The sequence below is a fragment of the Oncorhynchus clarkii genome, chromosome 19, assembly GCF_045791955.1.
Source record: "Oncorhynchus clarkii lewisi isolate Uvic-CL-2024 chromosome 19, UVic_Ocla_1.0, whole genome shotgun sequence".
NCBI lineage: Eukaryota > Metazoa > Chordata > Actinopteri > Salmoniformes > Salmonidae > Oncorhynchus > Oncorhynchus clarkii.
Window position 1 is genome coordinate 18463141 of NC_092165.1, and position 21079 is coordinate 18484219.

The 21079-nt window shown below is 44.2% G+C and overlaps 2 protein-coding genes across 8 annotated transcripts; one reads left to right on the top strand and one right to left on the bottom strand.

Moving 5' to 3' along the window:
• Positions 1-15801, top strand: LOC139374887 (oxysterol-binding protein 1-like). Of its 7 annotated transcripts, XM_071116094.1 has the most exons (18): positions 343-502; positions 1196-1374; positions 3485-3693; positions 5314-5482; positions 5824-5935; positions 6273-6471; positions 6631-6745; positions 6954-7011; positions 7133-7303; positions 7801-8046; positions 10634-10754; positions 10867-10970; positions 11161-11441; positions 11637-11896; positions 12362-12403; positions 12566-12613; positions 13219-13251; positions 13989-14367. In XM_071116094.1, the coding sequence occupies exons 2-18, from the start codon at positions 1238-1240 to the stop codon at positions 14129-14131; spliced, it is 2448 nt and encodes an 815-aa protein (XP_070972195.1). In that variant the 5' UTR covers positions 343-502; positions 1196-1237; the 3' UTR covers positions 14132-14367. The 7 variants fall into 7 exon arrangements, with proteins under 7 accessions (XP_070972198.1, XP_070972197.1, XP_070972199.1 ...); XM_071116097.1 differs by lacking the exons at positions 343-502; positions 12362-12403; positions 12566-12613; positions 13219-13251 and adding an exon at positions 1-96 and having other exon boundaries at positions 13989-15801; XM_071116096.1 differs by lacking the exons at positions 343-502; positions 12362-12403; positions 12566-12613; positions 13219-13251 and adding an exon at positions 115-300 and having other exon boundaries at positions 13989-15801.
• Positions 15802-15885: 84 nt separating this feature from the next.
• Positions 15886-17964, bottom strand: LOC139374888 (coiled-coil domain-containing protein 86-like). Its single transcript, XM_071116101.1, has 4 exons — positions 17258-17964; positions 16995-17124; positions 16650-16724; positions 15886-16380 (listed from the first exon to the last, which is right to left on the bottom strand). Exons 1-4 carry the CDS (start codon positions 17818-17820, stop codon positions 16249-16251), a joined length of 900 nt encoding a protein of 299 aa, XP_070972202.1. The 5' UTR covers positions 17821-17964; the 3' UTR covers positions 15886-16248.
• Between the last annotated feature and the right edge of the window lie 3115 nt (positions 17965-21079).

A 21079-nucleotide genomic window follows, 5' to 3' on the forward strand; every position in this document is an offset into this window, starting at 1 on the left:
AGTTCTTTTTGCATGGACCGGTTCCCCAGGTGGGTGGATATTTAATTTAGGGCCCAATGAAATCTACAATGTGCACACCCCGCCCATTGATACAAGGTAAACGTTAGGTGGGAAGATTTGTAAAAAATAATAATAATAAAATGTTAACAAAAAACTGTGAAATCAATTGTGTTCCTGACATTTAATGCTAAGGCGAAGAACTTTGATTGGGAAGGTTGTGGCTTGATAGCTACGTTTGTCATGCTACTTTCATTTTTTTAAGCAAAAGTAAATGTCCAGTCGGATGTTGAAGTTGTCAAGGTATAGTAGCCCAAGGAAATTGCGTCAGTTTTTCCTCGACATATTGATACAGGTTGGTTGATTGTATGTCTCATTAATTTACTAGCTATACGAGCATAATAAAGTGAATTTTTATTTGCAAAACTTGAGTTGATAAGCTGCTCAAGGCATCGACTCTCGGTCGACGGTCGTTAGCGCCGAGGTGGATCCGCCTGTCATTGTCGTGAGTGCGGTGTGTGATGCTGCACTTTAGCACCAGGCTGTGCTGTGTTGTTAGGCCGCTAGTAGCTTATTGTTGATTTTGCACTGACAGTGCTAAATGTGTAAAGTGTATAGTCATTGCAAATTGTGTAGTAGTAACTAATATCCCTCTAGCTTCGTGCCAAAGTTTGGATGGAAACGTTATTGCTCTTCTTGCTCTCGACAAGACTGGCTATGCCGTTAACGTTAGCTACTGTAACTAGTTTAGCTAATGCTACCTGTTTAGCCTATCTAGCGCGACGTTTGCAGGCTAGCTAGGAAGATAAGTCTTGTTAAAATCACTAGCAGCAGTTGGTCTCCAACAACTTATCCAGCTTAGCTAGCTAAGTTGCTGATATGACTTGCTATATCAATTTACGCAATATGATACTGTTAACCAAAGCCAGACAGTTGACACTGACAGGTAGGCTAGTGTCACTGATTGTTGCCCAAAGGCCGGTAGATGGCGATATCGAAATGACTCAATATCGTCATCTGCCGGCCTTTGGGTTATGCAGATTTGTAGTGACTGTCGAAACTGTTCTGACTTGACACTGACAGCATACGTGGTCTTCTAGTATGTATCCCAAGTATGTATGGATTAGTTGGCTAGTAAATAGTCTGTAGATTTTCCCATGCCATTTCGAGATTGTCTTACTGTTTTTCACCTCCCTAGGCTCCAATCTACTAGCCTACTGTGGAGGCTCAGACTGTCGTAATGTCGGAGCCCAAGGCACTCACCCCGACTCCGGCTGGAGACACATATAAAGGATGGCTATTCAAATGGACAAATTACATCAAGGGCTACCAGCGACGATGGTTTGTCTTGAGCAACGGTTTACTATCCTACTACAGGTAAGAACGGGGCGAGATGGGGTGGCATGATATAGTACCTCTTCGCATCCTCTGTAACAGATAAGACTAACAGTTACCAGAAATCTTTGCTGCCTGTAATTGAGGGCCGTTCCTGCTTGTGGGCATTCCTGCATCTGCAGGAACCCCTCTTTATACTTCTATTGGTACATTTTTAAGCTAGGACTCCAGTACACAGGCAGGAGGTAGGGTGCTCCAGTACAGTAGGTGGCGGTAATGCACCTTAACATTGGATGCCAACCGCCAATAAACCCCACAGAAGAGGAGGCGGTAGCTAGCTAGGACAAAGGTAGTCTGTGTCCTTCGCCTCTGCTTGTCTGGCATTGTTTTCCCGCAGTTCTGTAAACAACGGCGAGGCCAGGTGTTCGACAAGTGGGAGTGAAGGACACTGTTCTAGCTAGTTAGTTAGCTAGCTAGGAATCCGGTACAGCAGGCGGGATAAGTAGCTAGCTAGCACACCAGTAGACAGTGTACTGCACCCCGCCTGTTAGGCACTGCTTTCCAGCAGTTCTGTTAACAAGGGCAGGTGTTTGTGCCAGTGGGAGCGAAGGACAATGTGCAAGCTAGCTTGTTAGCTAGGAGGACTCTGGTACACAGCAGGCGGGGGCGACACCGGTAGCTAGGTCATAGGATACCGGTAGACAGTGTCCTTAGCCCTTGACAAACTTTGATAATACTTTTATTTTTTATTTGACCCACATTTTAATCGCCTTGACAATCAATGGAAATCCCAAATAACAAAAGTGTCACGGAAGCATGACGATGTCGTGCTTGAGGTGGGGGCATTCCTGCAGATGCCGTAATGCCCCCATGCAGATACATCCTGAATTGCGGGCCGCAATCACATGCTATTGGAAAAATCTAGAAGAATGTCATTGTTATCCAGGGATATGGCTAGGGTCATTTTTCCACTGTCAATGTATAGACAGTTACATTATAGCTGTGATTTGCTCTGTGTTGTGTTGACATTTGTCCTGCACTATAAGGTGAATACAACTTGCTCCTTTTATATGCCTATCATGAGTTTTGACTATGGCGCACAGTATCATAAAGAAATTGAAGCTAGAGGTCATCGTGGAGTCCCTGTTTAACTCTTTGCCATTTAATGGTGTCACAATATTGCATGACTCATCTTCGTTTTGCTTGCAACAAAGACGTGTGTCTGAATGCTTGGCCTGTTTTCGGCCCTGTGAAGGAGTCATCATGTCTTCACTGGGCTGTGTAATATGAGTTGTGTTTGTTTAATGAGTTTTGGAGACACATGTCGCTGTGTACCATTCACCTCCCACTCCAAGCACGCTGTGTGTTGTGAACAGTACTGTTTGCCTAACCATTTAGAATCCGGTGATAAGCACGTTCACACACTTCATGGTCCTCTCTCTGAGTCTTGTTTTCTCTCAAATAACTTGCCAAGAGTGCATTTAGCGAGACATTTGCTCAAAGGTTTTTGCAATCATGCAAAATTGCCAAACCAGAAATATGAAATGTTTTTCCAACGCTAGGCTAGATTGTCCCTGAGATGGCATAGCTGTATTGGACAGATTCCTTTGTTCCATATGAACAAATTAGTTAGGCAACAATAGCCAATATTCCAGACTGGACCATCAGAGTCAGCTGGTTTCTATTGCAACACTTCCCTGTAATCTGAGTATTGGGTCCCCACTCCTCTTTTCTGGTGTAATCATAATGGTTCCTGGTTAAACTGGCTGTAATCAGAGACCTTTACCTAATGGAATGTAAAATAAAGCAATGTGGAACAGAGAGCATTGTTGTCCAAAATTAGTTTACTCAATTTTGCTCCAACTAGCCTAAAGCTTCCTCAGTCTGAACATATTCCCTAACCTCTTTCCCTGTTTCTGGTGTTAGTTAGGCATAATTTAAGTGATGTCTTCATCTTGGCTTCCAGTAGGGTTAGAGAAGCTTCTGCCGTATTGCTTCCTATATGGTTCCTTCAGATGAGCAAACACTGAAGAGGATCAGGTTAGGGGGCTAGGAGTTGTTTTCGGACCAGCCATACAAGCAGGAGTTGGAGCTGGTTCAGGAGTTGGATCTGGTTAAACCTACCCTTCTCTCTCACTCTGTTTCTCCCCAGGACCCAGGCAGAGATGGGCCACACGTGCCGGGGCACCATCAACCTGGCCACGGCCAACATCGCGGTGGAGGACTCGTGCAACTTTGTCATCTCTAACGGCGGGGCGCAAACCTACCACCTGAAGGCCAGCTCTGAGGTGGAGCGACAGCGCTGGATCACCGCCCTGGAGCTGGCCAAGGCCAAGGCTGTCCGCAATCAGGCCGAGTCTGGTGAGGGAGGGAGGAGAGGAAAAAGGAGGAGGGAGAGGAAGGGATTTGTCTGGGTAGAACGGTCTGTGATGGGTACAGAGAGGGAAAGGGAAGGAGGGTTGAGGGGGGTGTCTGAGTGGAGTGTATACTGTATGTGTTTGTTCATGTTCCTTTGAGAAAGAGGTGGTTATGGAGAGAGAACATGTTTTTTTCTTCTCAAGAATTTTGGTTTACTGTATAACCCCCAGTTAGAGTGAGGGGGTGGGGCTATCATTCTGACATAATCTATTCTTTTTTCTTCATATACTGTACCAGTCAAAAGTTTGGACACCTACTCATTCCAGGGTTTTTCTTTATTTTTACTATTTTCTACATTGTAGATAACATGGAATCATGTAGTATCCAAAAATATTTGAGATTCTTCAAAGTAGCCACCCTTTGCCTTGATGACAGCTTTGCACACTCTTGGTATTCTCTAAATCAGCTTCATGAGGTAGTAGTCACCTGGAATGCATTTCAATTAACAGGTTTGCCTTGTTTACATTTTTATTTGTGGAATTTCTTTCCTTAATGCGTTTGAGCCAATCAATTGTGTTGTGAACACCACCACTATTTGGTAAAAGACCAAGTCCATATTATGGCAAGAACAGCTCAGAAAAGCAAAGAGAAACGACAGTCCATCATTACTTTAAGACATGAAGGTCAGTCAATCCGAAAAATATCAGTGCAGTCGCAATAACCATCAATCACTATGATGAAACTGGCTCTCATGAGGACCGTCACAGGAAAGGCAGACCTAGAGTTACCTCTGCTGCAGAAGGTAAGTTCATTAGAGATACCAGCCTCAGAAATTGCAGCCCAAATAAATGCTTCACAGAGTTCAAGTAACAGACAGATCTCAACATCAACTGTTCAGAGGAGACTGCGTGAATCATGCCTTCGTGGTCAAATTGCTGCAAAGAATCCACTACTAAAGGACACCAATAATAAGAAGAGACTTGCTTGGGCCAAGAAACACGAGCAATGAACATTAGAGCGAAGGAAATCTGTCCTTTGGTCTGATGAGTCCAGATTTTTGGTTCCAACCGCCGTGTCTTTGTGAGCCGCGGAGTAGGTGAACAGATCTCTGCGTATGTGGTTCCCACCGTGAAGTATGGAGGAGGTGTGGGGCGACTTTGCGTATGACACTGTCTGATTTATTTAGAATTCAAGGCACACTTAATCAGCATGGCTACCACAGCATTCTGCAGCGATACGCCATCCTATCTGATTTGCGCTTAGTGTGACTGTCATTTGTTTTTCAACAGGACAATGACCCAACAAAGAGTCCTTCAAGACTGTTGGAAAAGCATTCCAGTTGAAGCTGGTTGAGAGAATGCCAAGAGTGTGCAAAGCTGTCATCAAGGCAAAGGGTGGCTACTTTGAAGAGTCTAAATATTTGTATTTGTTTAAGACATTTTTGGTTACTACATGATTCCCATATGTGTTTTTTGTAGTTTTGATGTCGTAACTATTATTCTACAATGTAGAAAAAGAAAGAACCCCTGGAATGAGCAGGTGTCCAAACTTTTGACTGGTACTGTATATTATAGTGTGTGTGTGTGTGTGTCAATCCCTTTCCTTTCTTTTCTTCTTCTCCAGACGACTCTGGTGATGAGTGTCCCACGTCACCCCCTACCTCGGGACAGGGCGGAGGGGCTCGTAACTCTAACTCAGAGGTACAGTCCACACTACGCACTCTGGGCAGCAAGGTGGAAGACCTGAGCACCTGCAACGACCTCATCGCCAAGCACGGCTCTGCCCTCCAAAGGTCAGAGGTCAACCCATCACGCTCACACAAACCTTACAATAAACAACTGGTTGAATCCCCATGTATAGACACCGATGGTAATACAACAAGATAACTTTGCCCACATCCATAGAACACATCAATGGATGCAAAAAAGCTATTGTTTTGTTCTATCCTTACAAGCACATAGTAACTGGTTGGCCAACTAAGGGCTAAGATTTTGTTATGGACCAGATATGTGTCTTGGTTGCAGAGTCGTCTGAGTGAATAAACAAATTACAAACACTACATACAAAAGGGATGGGCTGAGGGGATGGGTTGAAGGCACTGGTTGACTCTCCTTAGCTGTGCCTCTGTCCTAGGTCCCTGTCAGAGCTGGAGGGGGTGCGGCTGGGAGGCGACACGGATGGCAAGATCCGGCAGGTGACGGAGAGAGCAACGTTGTTCCGCATCACCTCCAACGCCATGATCAACGTACGTGTTGTTATTGTTTTTGTAGAGTGCGAAGGACGACACTGGTTTACAAAGCGTCGTACATAGAATACAGTCGAGGTCTAATAAATCAGTGTAATAATTTAGTAAAGACCTCGTTCTAGCTGAAGCCCACCGTACGAGCCATCTGTATCTTGACTGTTACACAACCATTTACAAGGCTTTGTAGTATATTCTGAATGTTCTAAAAGCGTTTCTGTGACGTTTCCCTAACGTACAGTGCAGAGTGCAGAGACTCCCTGGCCCAGACCCACCGTACTGTTTTTGGTGTTTTTATAAAATGTTCCTCTAACCTTTCCCTAACGTTTCTCCCCCCCAGGCGTGCAGAGACTTCCTGTCCCTGGCCCAGGCCCACAGTAAGCGGTGGCAGAAAGCCTTGCATTCGGAGCGGGACCAGAGGATAAGGCTGGAGGAAACATTGGAGCAGCTAGCCAAGCAGCACAACCACCTGGAGAGGGCCTTTAGAGGGGCCACCATACTGCCCCTCTCCCAGAGCAACCCCGCCTTGGACAGCAAGAGTAAGGCATCACCTCTGACCCACGAACGATCTGTTACATTAAACATTTTGAACCCCTGAACCTCAACGCCAATCTGGCTGTTAGCCTGCTAGTTAAGTCAACCGCTGAATCGACGACCTGCTCTCATTCATAGTATTTTGTTTTCTCCCCCTCTCTCAGGTTCGGGCTCAGTAAAGGGTGACGCGAGCGACGAGGATGATGAGAACGAGTTCTTTGACGCTATGGAGGACCCGGCGGGGTTCATTACTGTACCGGCCGACCCCAAGTATCATAGGTCAGCACGCCTCTACCTCTTTTTTTTTTTTCTTCTTTTTGTTCTCTTTTCTTTCTTTTTCTCTCGCTCAACCTCCTTTTTAACAATACAAATGGCATGGCATTTAATGAGCGATTTTTAAACTGAGCTTTTAGAAGGCAAACTGTAATTGGTAAGATGCATTTATTTTTCTCCTATATATATCTCTGTTTCTTTCTCCTCCACCCAGAAGGTCAGGAAGTAACGTCAGTGGTCTCAGCACTGAGACTGGGATTGATGACCAATCAGTGAGTGTGTAAATGTGTTTAGAAATGTATTATTTTAATTTTTATTACTTGCTTTATAGGGTGTCCCTTGAAAAAAAAAAAAGTGTGTGTGTGTTCTGCCCTCTTCTTTGGCCGCCCACAGCTTTGTGACGAGCAGTCGTTGGGGTCCAATCCGGAGTCGCCGCAGTCCCTGGAGGTTGAGCCAGTGAGGAAGAGGCGGACCAAAATCCCAGACAAGCCCAACTATTCTCTGAACCTCTGGAGCATCATGAAGAACTGCATCGGCAAGGAGCTCTCCAAGATCCCCATGCCTGTAAGAAACACGTGTAGTTGTGTGTGTGTGTGACTATAGACTACTGCAGCACACTCTAAGCATTGCTTTCAGCTCTGTGCATTGTATTGAACGAGGGCAATCGGGAGAGAACATCTTTCTGGAATGAAATGCATCGACAGGTAACTGCCAGAAATAAAGGAAACACTCTACTTGAGTAAATTAGGGATACAAAGTATATTGAAAGCAGGTGCTTCCACACAGCATGGTTCCTGAGTTTATTAAGCGGTTAAGGAGCATAGGGGGTTTAAAGTGTGTGTGAGACAACGTTTTCCATCAACAAAACACCGACTGTTGGAATGTTTCATGGAACAATGGTGTTGCATCCTTCCAATAGAGTTCCAGACATTTGCAGAATCAATGCTAAGGCACATTGACACTTCATGTCAGTGTTTCCTTTATTTTGGCAGTTACCTGTATTTTTCCCTAACTTGTCCATTCCAAGTTTCCTTTCTCTCCCCCTTTTCTCCCCTTCTCAGGTGAACTTCAACGAACCAATTTCCATGCTCCAGCGTCTATCCGAGGACTTGGAGTACTATGAGCTCCTAGACAAGGCAGCTAAATGCCAGAGCTCTTTGGAGCAGCTGTGCTACGTGGCTGCCTTCACTGTATCATCCTACTCCACTACGGTCCACCGCACAGGGAAACCCTTCAACCCCCTACTGGGGGAGACCTACGAACTGGACCGGCTGAGGGAGAGCGGCTACCGCTCACTGTGTGAACAGGTAAAAAAGGGAGGGAAGGGGGGCAAAGAGAGGAAATTGGAAAAACAGAAGGGGGAGTGAGGGCTACAGGTTCAAATGGCTAAGAGGGAGGGGGCAGAGAGGGGGAGTATTATAAAATAAGCTTTGCATCTACAGTGGCTATATGTTTTTAAAACCAATACACATTCAATAAACCACAAATTGACATCGCAACAATTTTGATCGTATCAATCTGGTTTATTGCAACGAGGAGACCCCTTCAGAACAAAAGCAGAGAAGGCCCTTAAGCATTAATCTCACAGCATCAAATGTTCTGTAAACACCAGCCCGAAAGGCTTGCAGGAAGTCGCTGCTACAGTGTCACAGATACATTATCGCTGTCCTAGAATCCAGTCTGGCGTTAAACATTAACCATAACATTCAACACTGGCAGACATTCGATACTGGCAGTTAAACAGGTCAAATGCAAGAAGATAGGTACTTGGTTACAACAGATAAATATAAACTAACAAGTGACAACTACTTAATTAGATATATTACTTAAACATACAGTACCAGACAAAGGTTTGGACACCTACTCATTCAAGGCTTTTTCTTTATTTTGACTATTTTCTACATTGTAGAATAATAGTAAAGAAATCAACACTATGAAATAACACATGGAACCATGTCGTTACCAACAAAGTATTAAACAAAACTAAATATATTTGAGATTCTTCAACGTATCCACCCTTTGTCTTGATGACAGCTTTGCACACTCTTGGTATCTTCTCAACCAGCTTCACAGAGAAAGCTTTTCCAACAGTCTTGAAGGAGTTCCCACATATGCTGAGCACTTGTTGGCTGCTTTTCCTTTACTCTGCGGTCCAACTCATCCCAAACCATCTCAATTGGGTTGAAGTTGGGAGATTGTGGAGGCCAGGTCATCTGATTCAACCATGAAGGCCTGATCCACACAGTCTTCTCTGAACTGTTGTGTCTGTTCCTTGAACTCTGAAGCATTTATCTGGGCTGCAATTTCTGTGGCTGGTCATTTTAATGAACTTATCCTCTGCAGCAGAGGTAACTCTGGGTCTTCCTTTTCTGTGATGGTCCTCATGAGAGGTAGTTTCATCATAGCACTTCATGTTTTTTTTTGCGACTGCACTTGAGTAGATTTTCAAAGTTCTTGAAATTTTCCAGATTGACTGACCTTCATGTCTTAAAGTAATGATGGACTTATTTGCTTATATGAGCTGTTCTTGCCATAATATGGACTTGGTCTTTTACCAAATAGGGCTATATTCTGTATACTTGTCACAACACAACTGATTGGCTCAAACGCATTAAGGAAAGAAATTCCACAAATTAACTTTTTTTAGCAAGGCATACCTGTTAATTGTATGCATTCAAGGTGACTACCTCATGAAGCTGGTTGAGAAAATGCAAAGCTGTCAAGGCGAAGGGTGGCTACTTTAAAGAATCTCAAATATATAAAATATATTTTGATTTGTTTAACTTTTTTGCTTACTACATGATTCCATGTGTTATTTCATAGTTTTAGATGTCTTCATTATTATTCTACAAAGTAAAAATGAAGAAAAACCCTGCAATGAGTAGGTGTCCAAACATTTCACTAGTACTGTACATGGTTAATTCCTGTTTCCCTTCCCCAAGGGAATGCATCTGTCTGTGTCTCCCCGCACATACAATTATGTTTATTACATATCAATCCATATCAACAGTAAATCAAATACAGGAAAATAATGACTCAAATCATTTCCCATTACAATTCTCACAGTACATTTACAGGGAAGGCATCGATGGGTAGTGGTACCTCTAGAAACAGCCAGTTAGTCAGAGAACTGTCAAGAGTTCCAGCACTGTCCATCACCTGTGGTGCTGAAACGTTCCCTTCTGCTGTAGCACATTCCAACAGTACGCCACATAATACCCATAAAACCACAGAAATGGTTCCAATTGTTTTTCCGCCATTCATTTTTCACATTGTGTGTTTCACAAAAGAAATTGAATTAACTGTGTTTGGTGTTGGCTTACCTTTTGCGTGATGTTTTTGATAGCCGTGAGTTTTATCAATATATTTGCCTCAATTGACAAAAAAAATATTGCTACGCTAATTATTGATAAAGTTACCTTGTCCAAGACATTTGCGCGGTTATCAACACATCACGCCAGGGTAAGCCTACACAAAACACAAACCTTATGAATTAGTTCTAAAATCCCAATGGAAAAATTAATGTAAAAAAACCCAGATTGGAACCATTTCCGGGTTTTATGACTCATACTGTGGTACTCAATTCCCTGGGAGGGAAAGAGAGGAAAACGGAGAGGAATACACCCTAGTGTCAGCTGTGAGAAACAACGTCTCTCTTTATTCACACACTTACACTTTACATACATTTTTACATGTGGTTGTGCTGGGCTAAAACAACACATCTGACTCAAATAATCGGCTAATCATCAAGCCATTAATTAGTCGAATCGGGTGTTTTTAGTGCAAAGTTAAAAATAAAAATGGTACTCTGTGGGTCCCCAGGACCGGAGTTGCAAAACACTGTGCTTAGTGACTCAATTGTAATATCACCCTACCCAATCCTCCTCCATCCAGGTGAGTCACCACCCTCCTGCAGCGGCTCATCATGCCATCTCAGAGAGAGGCTGGACCCTCCGACAGGAGATCTCCCTCGCCAGCAAGTTCAGGGGAAAATACCTCTCCATCATGCCTCTGGGTAAGGCAGTGTGTGAGGACTGATAGTTGCAGCCAATGTTTTCATCACGCTCAATCTTTGTTTGTTTAGTTGGCATTTGACATGTTTACTGTGGTGTAACTGTCTTCCACAGGCTCTATCCAATGTATGTTTGAGAAGAGCAACAATCACTACTCGTGGAAGAAAGTTACTACAACAGTACACAACATCATTGTGGGCAAATTGTGGATCGACCAGGTAAGAAAAATATCACACACGATGGCTATATCTGTTAGTGACATTATCATGCCACAATCTTTGGAATAGACATATGCAGAACCAACTGTGGGTGTTAGGAGATTTTAGACCAATCCCAAAAAACATTCAAGATGTATTTTGTTGATCTACACACACACAGAATTCCATTTTCTCTCTCTGTTTTTCTCAGTCGGGCGAGATAGACGTGGTGAACCACCGGACTGGCGACCGCTGCCATCTCAAGTTTGCCCCGTACAGCTACTTCTCCAGAGACGTGGCCAGGAAGGTGACTGGTGTGGTGGCAGACAAGGAGGGTAAGGCCCACTATGTGCTGTCAGGGACGTGGGATGAGAAGATGGAGTTCTCCAGGGTGATGCAGAGTAATAAGGGCGAGAACGGCACCGAGGGCAAACAGAAGACCGTCTACCAGACGCTCAAAGCCAAGGAGCTCTGGAAGAAGAACCCACTACCGTGAGTAGAGGGTGGGGGTGGGTGGGTGAGGGTGTGTTTTTTACATTTTATTTAGATTTATTTTTTGCTGAAGTGCAGCAAACGAGAAAGACATTTGGTGTGTCAAAGAACACAGCTTTTTCAATCATCTCACCTCTGTTTGGTCTCTCTCGCTCTCTCATTTCCCTTCTTTATTTCCCATCCTCTCATCTGCAGTGAGGGTGCGGAGACCATGTACTACTTCTCGTCGCTGGCGCTGACGCTCAATGAGCCCGAGGAGGGTGTGGCGCCCACCGACAGCCGGCGACGGCCCGACCAGCAGCTGATGGAGGCGGGCCGGTGGGACGAGGCCAACGCCGAGAAGCAACGGCTGGAGGAGAAGCAGAGGAGCGTCCGCCGCGAGAGGGAGCGAGAGGCCCAGCAGGCAGCCAACCTGCCTGAGGAGGGGGCAGAGGGGGTGGAAGTAGCAGAGGACGGTGAGAAAGAGGGAGGGGGGCGAGGGAAGGAGGTGCAAGAAGGGCTATATCCCAGTTTATCTCCTTCCTTCCAAGGTGTTCACTTTCCTGTACTTATTTGAAAGGAAATTACTGGTATAAGAAACATGGTGGAGACACCCACTAACCTATGTCTCACCAATCCAATATTTGAAGTAGTAAACAAGTGCACAATTGAGGATATTATTGGGACATGCCCAAGATGGGAGCAAGATCTATTTCTTGTGCTTGTAAGCAAGTACTCACCATTAACTTGAATGAGGAGTCTGGTCTCTTTGGCTTCTATTGTAGTTAGAGAGAGGAAAAGGAGATGGAGGCAGGTTGGAGGAAAGACAAAGTGAGTGTGTCGTCCCAGAGCTGTCTGTGTTCATAGTCTACCTGTCTGTCCCTTTCTCCTCTTGTATATATCTCTCTTTCACACGTTTGTCTGTCTCTCTGTCCCCCAAGCTGTCATTGAGGACTCTTTCATCACTGACTCGCCTTTGAAAAGCAAGTACTCCTCTCTTCCCCCTATTGTCTCACTACCTTTACTATCACACACACACACACAATCCGTTCCACTTTTCACACGGTAGGTGTATGTAATAACTCTGACGAGCCATCATATCCCACTTTATTCATCTATCCATCCTTGGTTTATGCTGTGTTCAGCCGATGCAGTGGAGATTGGTACGGAAGCGAGCCAGGCTTCGGACGAAAGCAAGTACCACAAACTCCCCCCTTTCCTCCGTCCATCTGTGTCCTTATAGCACACTCCCTCGTTTTCTCCACCCTTTCGCTCTCTTATTCCCTCTCCTTCTGACACTTGATCCTGCTATCACTTTCCGTTTAGTGTGTGTATACAAAGGTAGTTAGATAGCTTTTTTTGTGTCGCAAATATGCTTGTCAATCAATACTGTGTTCATTAGTGCACACTGTACCAAAATGTTTTGCAACAACTCTTATTTGACAAGTTCAGGTAGTCCCTTCTTGTTTTGGAATGTTTGTCTACCTAAGATGTCTAGTGAATATGACCCAGATTTCCAGGCTATGCCTAGAAATGACTTATCATTGTGCTGTGAAATTCACCTTTGAATTCTAATACTCGAGGAATGTTTAAATTGATATGCAGCAATGTCCTGTGGTAGCAAACAGCTCAGTAGCGTAGTTAAAATAGGCTAGCTTTAATTTTTCACATCACACCAGTAAGTATCATAGTATATGAAATACATTTATTTGGTTAGGTTGCAGGTTCGCCCCCCCCCCTCTTCTTTTCATAATTTCATTCCTTTGTCAATTTTTCATGTTCCTCTCTCCCCCTTCAGCGGACCCTGATGATTCTCCACCTCACACTCCAAGCAAGTAGCCCTCTACTCTTTCTCTCTATATCACTGTTTTTCTATCCGCACACTCACATACTCATCTGTCAGTCTTCCCTTTTGCAGCCTCACGTGGTCCACCCCACTCAGAGTATCAAAGCAAGTATTCATTGTTCGGGACACACACAACCATGATTTAATTCTCGTACCTTTTTAGATACAATTTCCACATCAGCCATCATTCCACCATCCCTCATATTTCCATTTGCCCCCCCCCCCCCCAGTCGATGACATGGAAGGTCATTATGGAGCTGCTGTCAAAAGCAAGTAGCACCAGTGCTGTTCTTTCTCTCTCCTTCTGTCTCTTTCTCTGTTGTCGTTTGTCTCCTTCCTCTTAGAAGCTCTAGTAGTTGCAGTATAACTTGGTTGAGAAATACTAGTTCCCAAAGTCTTGCGGTGGTCGTATGTCAAATCTTGTAGCACTAGAAATGATAACTCTGGTAACTATTGTAGCTAGACACCACCATACTGCTGCAATGGTGTCCTTGTCATCCTATTGTTCTAATGTTCTGCTTCTCCAGGATCATACCAAAGAGGGATGAGCCAATACTGTCATAATCATTGCCCAAGCAGTGACCGAAAAACTCCTGACCTCATCCTTCTTTTATATGGTCTTGATGCAGAAGTCCCTGTCCCAAAGCTTCCATGGCAGGTCCTCAACATCTATGGTTATTTCAATGGATTAAATGGCTTTCTTTTTCTCTTATTCCCGTCAGGCGTCCACCAGGACAACTATGAGGCGATGTGGTTCGAGCGGACTGAGGACGCCGTCACGGGAGAGTCCATGCACGTCTACAAGGGGGGCTACTGGGAAGCGAAGGACCACGGCAGCTGGGACGTGTGCCCCGATATATATTGACCCCCCCCCATCAGCGAATAGTACTAACCCAGGCATTTGGAATATGGAAGGCCACAAGCTGCCCTTTTTCCCCAATTGAAGAAGGGGCAACCTGGGTATCGACCCTGTTTAACCCCAACCCTCCCTCTTTCAGGATAGATTTTGGGTTGTAATGCCCCCAACCTCTCCCCTATCACTCTCTGTGGGGATGGTGTGCACAGGGGCAGTGAGACCCTGCAGGACAGTGCAACCGGACAGGGGGACAGACCTGTTTTCTTCTGCCTTCATCTTCTGTGTAGGGTCCGTTTCTCCTAGATGCTGATCTGGGGTCCGTTTTGCATTTCCCACCATTGGGGGAGCCGAAGCTGATCCTAGATCTGTAGCTAGGGAAAACGTCACCCCCGATGCTTCAGCTTCACTACAATGATTAGATATCTCCCTGTAGAGCCACTGGCTAGGCCTTAGTCTTTCTCTGTCTCTTCCTTTGCCGCTCTCTTTCTCTCACACTTCATCTCTTGCTATGTTAGTCTGTGGAAAAGACTGGGGGCAGATTCTAGCAATTTAACACTACCTTGTTCCTCTTCCTAAGGATATGGACAGTTTTGTATGAGTATGTGAAGAGAGGAGGGGGGGTTATAATAGCAATGGGTTGGTGCTTATGTCTGTTTTGAGGCTGCCAGATTTTCAAAGTTTCACAAATGCTGTAAAGAGGTGTGTGTCCTCCAGAACTTGGTGACATCACATTAGCTCCTCTGCTGCTTGGCACAAGGATAATTTGGGCTTGGAGCCTGTTTTCCATCTCAAAGCAGCGTAATGGTCTAAATGAAGGATGTATCGCCATAATACTATTTAAACAGTTCCTACTATGCCCTACATCCCAAAGATAACTTCCACCTCTTCCAACAGCAAAGCAATCTAGCGTAGCTGTAGTTTTTTTTAAATAGGATTAGTGTGTGGAGCAGACTTGATCGTAACATATTGGAATAGTGGCCTAGTACTTTACTGGGATGTGTCCAAAATAGCACCCTATTCCCTATATAGTGCACTTCTTTTGACACCTTATAGGCCGTGTTCAAAAGTAGTGCACTATAAATTAATAGGGATTCAGGGTGTGAGGCCACTCTTCGTCTACATGAATTAAAGTGTGTGTGCAGTGCTAGTACACAATGTGAGCTTGAGTGCAAGGTTTGAGTTCCAAAAATAAATCTTATTTTCAAGTGTACTTAATGTTTGAGTGTGAGGAAAAACTAAAACAGATTGCTAATATTTGTATATATATCAAATGAAGTAATAATTAGTGCGTTTAAGGTCAGAGAGAACATGAGTTTCTCCTAAAACTGAATTGTAAATTTGTTTGATCACTTCTGTTGTCCTAATCCCTGGCCCTGTACAACATGACTGAACAGTTGTGACCCAAGTTACACTGCTGTGAAGACCAATGGTTGTGAAAAAATAAAGTGCAAATACAAAAATATCAGTATCAAAACCATTCATGCGTTGTACCAGAGTTTATACTGCCATATTGGTTGTCTTTTTATTTTCAATAATTCCATCCTGTTTCTCCATTCATCATACTTTCCTATCTTTTTATGCCCATTCATTCTCTTATGGATCTTGGTCAGTGCACTGTGGTGCTCTGAGTGTAACAGCATCGCAGGGTGATTGTAATAAAGCCTGACTGGAGAAGTACACACTTGCTTTATAACATTATTCCTCTAATGCAACACACTAAAGTGGGCAAAAAGCATAATCTAATGACCCCACAAAGGTTGGGATGTGGTATAAATGTGGTTTGTTTAATGGAACATTGCATTACAAGTTAAGAATTCTTCCAGCTCACATTTGGATTTCCACAAAAGAGACAGGAGGCACTTTTTGCATCGGCAATGCTCCACAGCTGGTTAATTGTTTTTAAAGGGTTTGCTGCTCATGCTCTCCAGTCCCAACAGCCTCACACAGTTAGCATAGCCATGTCAGCCCTAGGCACATCCGAAAGATTAAGTAATATGGTAAATTCCACCACCTTTTTATCCCGGCGGAACTGCAACACCGGGTCATTGCATGTAGCAGATGACCAGTTCTCGCATATCTACATGGGGTGCTTCTGAATGTCCCATCAGTCAACTTGAGCACTCCCTCTACTTGTCCCCTTTCTGTGCAGCTTTTGGGTTCCTGGGCCGTGATTTCAGCAGCATGGCGAGTGTGTCCCTCTTCTCAATCTTCCTCAGCTGTTTCTTCTTCATCCTCTTGATCTTCGTTGTGTTCCGGATCTGGGATGGAGACGTCACAAAAAAATAAGATGTAGCTTTTAGCCTGGGGCCATATGTATCAAGCGTCAGGACTGATTTAGGATCATTATTGCCTTTTAGATCAAGAATGATGATAACATGTACATGGGGGAACCTGATCATAGAACGTGACAATTGACACATATAGCCCCTGAAGTCAGCAATAGAGATCTGCCTGGCTCACGTAGGTTACAGTGAGAAACAAAGACACCATCATTTGGGATCACGTGGGGCTGCGTGTGTTGACTTACCACTTGCACAACTTCGGCCTTCCTCTCATTCTCAGCTCGCCTTTTCAAGTTCTCCTCATGCCGCTTCCTCTTTTCCTGTATGGGATGAAAGATACCCAAACAGTTACATCATTAGGGGATGCCTAAATAATCAGTTGCACTGCCAACCTCTGTTAAAGAACTGGGAACTCAAAAATACGAGATCGGGTCACTGTGTCAGTGACAGAGTTCAAACCCCCCCCCCCCCCCAAGTTACCAGTTGTCTTGAACGCACTTAAGTCGGAGATTGCAGAGTTTCCAGTTTTGAACGCAGTTTAATCACTACTTCTTAAGATGTTAGTGCACTCATGTGAACAGGTGACAGACCTCTTTCTCCCTGGCTTTGTCCCCCTTGAGTTGCAGGGAATATTTCTTCACCAGCTCCTTCTCTCGCTTGGCTGCCATCTTCTTCTCCCAGGAGGAGCACAGTGGCTTGTCTCTTACAAGAGCAGAGAACCTGAAAAACAAGGTACTTAAAAAGGCACTTTTAATAATTTATGGACACCATTTGCAGTGTTTGCATTGGCTGGGCTGACTAGTAATAGCATATGCAAGCAGTTAATATATTGTAGACTATTGCCCCTACTGACCTTTGCTTGTTGCGGTCCTTCCATACACGTCCGGATTTCGGTTTCCCCAAAGGTATCAGGTCAAGTTTCTCATTTGACTGTGAACGAGTCCTCTTTTTGGCCGTTTTTTTTGGGCGGTCCGGAACCGTCTCCATTGGTACGGGACCAACCTTGTTTTCCTTCTCGGTGCAATGATGTGACACAGCTTGAATAAATGTACCTAATGATTTCCCTACAGGTTTGTCTGATTTGACTGGTTTTGGGTATGCCTCAGCTGTTGCCAATGCATTTGATTTGGACTCCCTGCTTTGAAGTTTTTTCGAAAGAACCTCTTCGGCAACGGGTTCCACGACTACAACCGCTGGTTTGGGTTCCGTCTGGTTCTCTGCATTCTCATTCGGTAACTCTTGAATGACAGATTTCCTTGTTCGGCGTGTTGGAGTCTTCGGTACTTCAGAGTCAAGATACACAGCTGGGGTCCGTACTCTGCGCCCGCTACGAGTCCGAGTCTCAACGGGAGGAGGCAACTCGTCCTCTTCGGCATCCAGTCCTTCATTTGGTGTTGTTTTCTCCCTTGTCGACATGTTGTCAAAATTATATGATGGCGTGACCACAACTAATCAAATACATATGTTGTTATTTACAGAACTTTTAGAGACGACAACATGAGCAGAGCTCGGAAGCCCACGTGTGTGTGTTTGATACTTACTACCACCGAGGGAGAAGAGATGACAGGAAGTATGAGCATACAGTTTGCCTTGGGCAGTCCATGAGACTGCCGCCTACCGGTAAGGCGTTGGTACTGCCATAACACATCGTCACATGACTTCGTCAACTTCCGCATCTCATTTGTTGACGTCAAGTAAGGCAGTCAGTCAGTCATTCATTCAGTGCATCACGACATTCAAATATGGCTTGCTCATGCAGGGTTGGAGATGTCCTATTTTGTTCCCTCTTTACAAGCACATTTACATAGTTCATTTCGTAGTAGCTTAGTCTGAATTAGTTGGAGAAAAAAAACAGACACATACAGCAAGCTAACGTTACCTAATCAGAATTCAAGCCAGCTTTTGGAATGCACTTAACTTGAATGATGTTTAGATTAGCCTATAACTTCAACTAATCGCATGTTCCTTGAACAATTTTTACCCGCTAGTGCACTGATTTAGCATATTTGGATTGATTGCTTTCAAAGTATAGTAGCAAGCTAGCAACATTTCAAACTCTGCTTGGCTGGCATTACCTATCACAGTTGATCTACTGCAAGCTATAGAAATTAATAACCTAAATGTACATTACAATGACCTATTTCCCACTCTGTATCTGTATTCATTTTAATCGAGAAGTAGGCCTTTTCAACGTTGGCATAGCGTCAAGTAATATAAGTACTATAAATTGCTCTCATGATGCGGTCCCTCAGACAACTCTCTCTAAAGTCAGTTTGATGTAGCCATAAAACAAACAGCACACTGACTCCATGGCTCCCCCAGATTTAAAACTACTATATGTAACTCTTACGTTGTAGAAATCTCTGTCAGCTTGGAGTGCAGCAGACCTTCAGTGTGGAATACAATAATGACTACTTCCTTAAGGATGGCGAAGAGTTCCTCTACATCTCCGGTAGCATCCACTACAACAGGATCCCCAGGGCCTACTGGAAAGACAGGCTAGTCGATATGGCCGGACTGAACTCCATTCAGGTGTATGTAGACTTAGCCTGACGACTCACACTAAGTTATTCTGCTGCTCCGTCGTTCGCTATATACTTTACTCTGAGATTGCCATCATTGAAGTCGTTTGTGGTGATGAGGGGCATTGTGAAATAAAAAACAATGGCATCAGCAATTGGATCGTCTCTAACCAATCAGAGTATCAAAGCCAATGACAATTTTTCAAACCGCCTCTTTACCCATGTGTGTTCTGGCTCTGGCACAACCCATCGGTTTCTGGACCAATGAGACGGCCCAGAATGTGTTCGGATTCGGTGAAGGGTCGGGAGGTATACTCCGATCCAGACTCATTGTGTAGAAGAAACTTAAGTCCGTAGGCTTGGCGTAGCGTTTAGCAAGGAGCCTGGGTAGCCAGGCAAATGTAGACTGGCCACTATGTCATAAATACACTGAATGCCAACCAGTTAGATTAGTGTCTTCAATGGTCCTTCTAGTTTTCAGTTAGTAATTTCAGTGGCCAATTTGGACATAGAATTAACGTTGATCAAAGTAATTCAAAGAAAGAGACATTTAATCAAATCACCTCCAAATATTGATAACCAGACAGAATTCCTTCATCGGGCCTTAAACCTCAGACAGAGCTATGATTTACCATCTGGTGGTATGGACTTAAATACTACTTCATTGTCCATTTTGGTTGAAAAATTACATTTGACATTCCAGGTACATCCCCTGCAATTTCCATGAGCTCTCCCCGGATCGGTACAACTTCAGTGGGGACAGGGACCTAGAACACTTCCTGCAATTGGCCCAAGACATTGGTCTGCTGGTTGTACTGAGGCCTGGGCCCTATACAGTGCCTTGCGAAAGTATTCGGCCCCCTTGAACTTTGCGACCTTTTGCCACATTTCAGGCTTCAAGCATAAAGATATAAAACTCTATTTTTTTGTGAAGAATCAACAACAAGTGGGACACAATCATGAAGTGGAACGACATTTATTGGATATTTCAAACTTTTTTAACAAATCAAAAACTGAAAAATTGGGCGTGCAAAATTATTCAGCCCCCTTAAGTTAATACTTTGTAGCGCCACCTTTTGCTGCGATTACAGCTGTAAGTCACTTGGGGTATGTCTCTATCAGTTTTGCACATCGAGAGACTGACATTTTTTCCCATTCCTCCTTGCAAAACAGCTCGAGCTCAGTGAGGTTGGATGGAGAGCATTTGTGAACAGCAGTTTTCAGTTCTTTCCACAGATTCTCGATTGGATTCAGGTCTGGACTTTGACTTGGCCATTCTAACACCTGGATATGTTTATTTTTGAACCATTCCATTGTAGATTTTGCTTTATGTTTTGGATCATTGTCTTGTTGGAAGACAAATCTCCGTCCCAGTCTCAGGTCTTTTGCAGACTCCATCAGGTTTTCTTCCAGAATGGTCCTGTATTTGGCTCCATCCATCTTCCCATCAATTTTAACCATCTTCCCTGTCCCTGCTGAAGAAAAGCAGGCCCAAACCATGATGCTGCCACCACCATGTTTGACAGTGGGGATGGTGTGTTGCTTTTACGCCAAACATAACGTTTTGCATTGTTGCCAAAAAGTTCACTTTTGGTTTCATCTGACCAGAGCACCTTCTTCCACGTTTGGTGTGTCTCCCAGGTGGCTTGTGGCAAACTTTAAACTACACTTTTTATGGATATCTTTAAGAAATGGCTTTCTTCTTGCCACTCTTCCATAAAGGCCAGATTTGTGCAATATACGACTGATTGTTGTCCTATGGACAGAGTCTCCCACCTCAGCTGTAGATCTCTGCAGTTCATCCAGAGTGATCATGGGCCTCTTGGCTGCATCTCTGATCAGTCTTCTCCTTGTATGAGCTGAAAGTTTAGAGGGACGGCCAGGTCTTGGTAGATTTGCAGTGGTCTGATACTCCTTCCATTTCAATATTATCGCTTGCACAGTGCTCCTTGGGATGTTTAAAGCTTGGGAAATATTTTTGTATCCAAATCCGGCTTTAAACTTCTTCACAACAGTATCTCGGACCTGCCTGGTGTGTTCCTTGTTCTTCATGAAGCTCTCTGCGCTTTTAACGGACCTCTGAGACTATCACAGTGCAGGTGCATTTATACGGAGACTTGATTACACACAGGTGGATTGTATTTATCTTAATT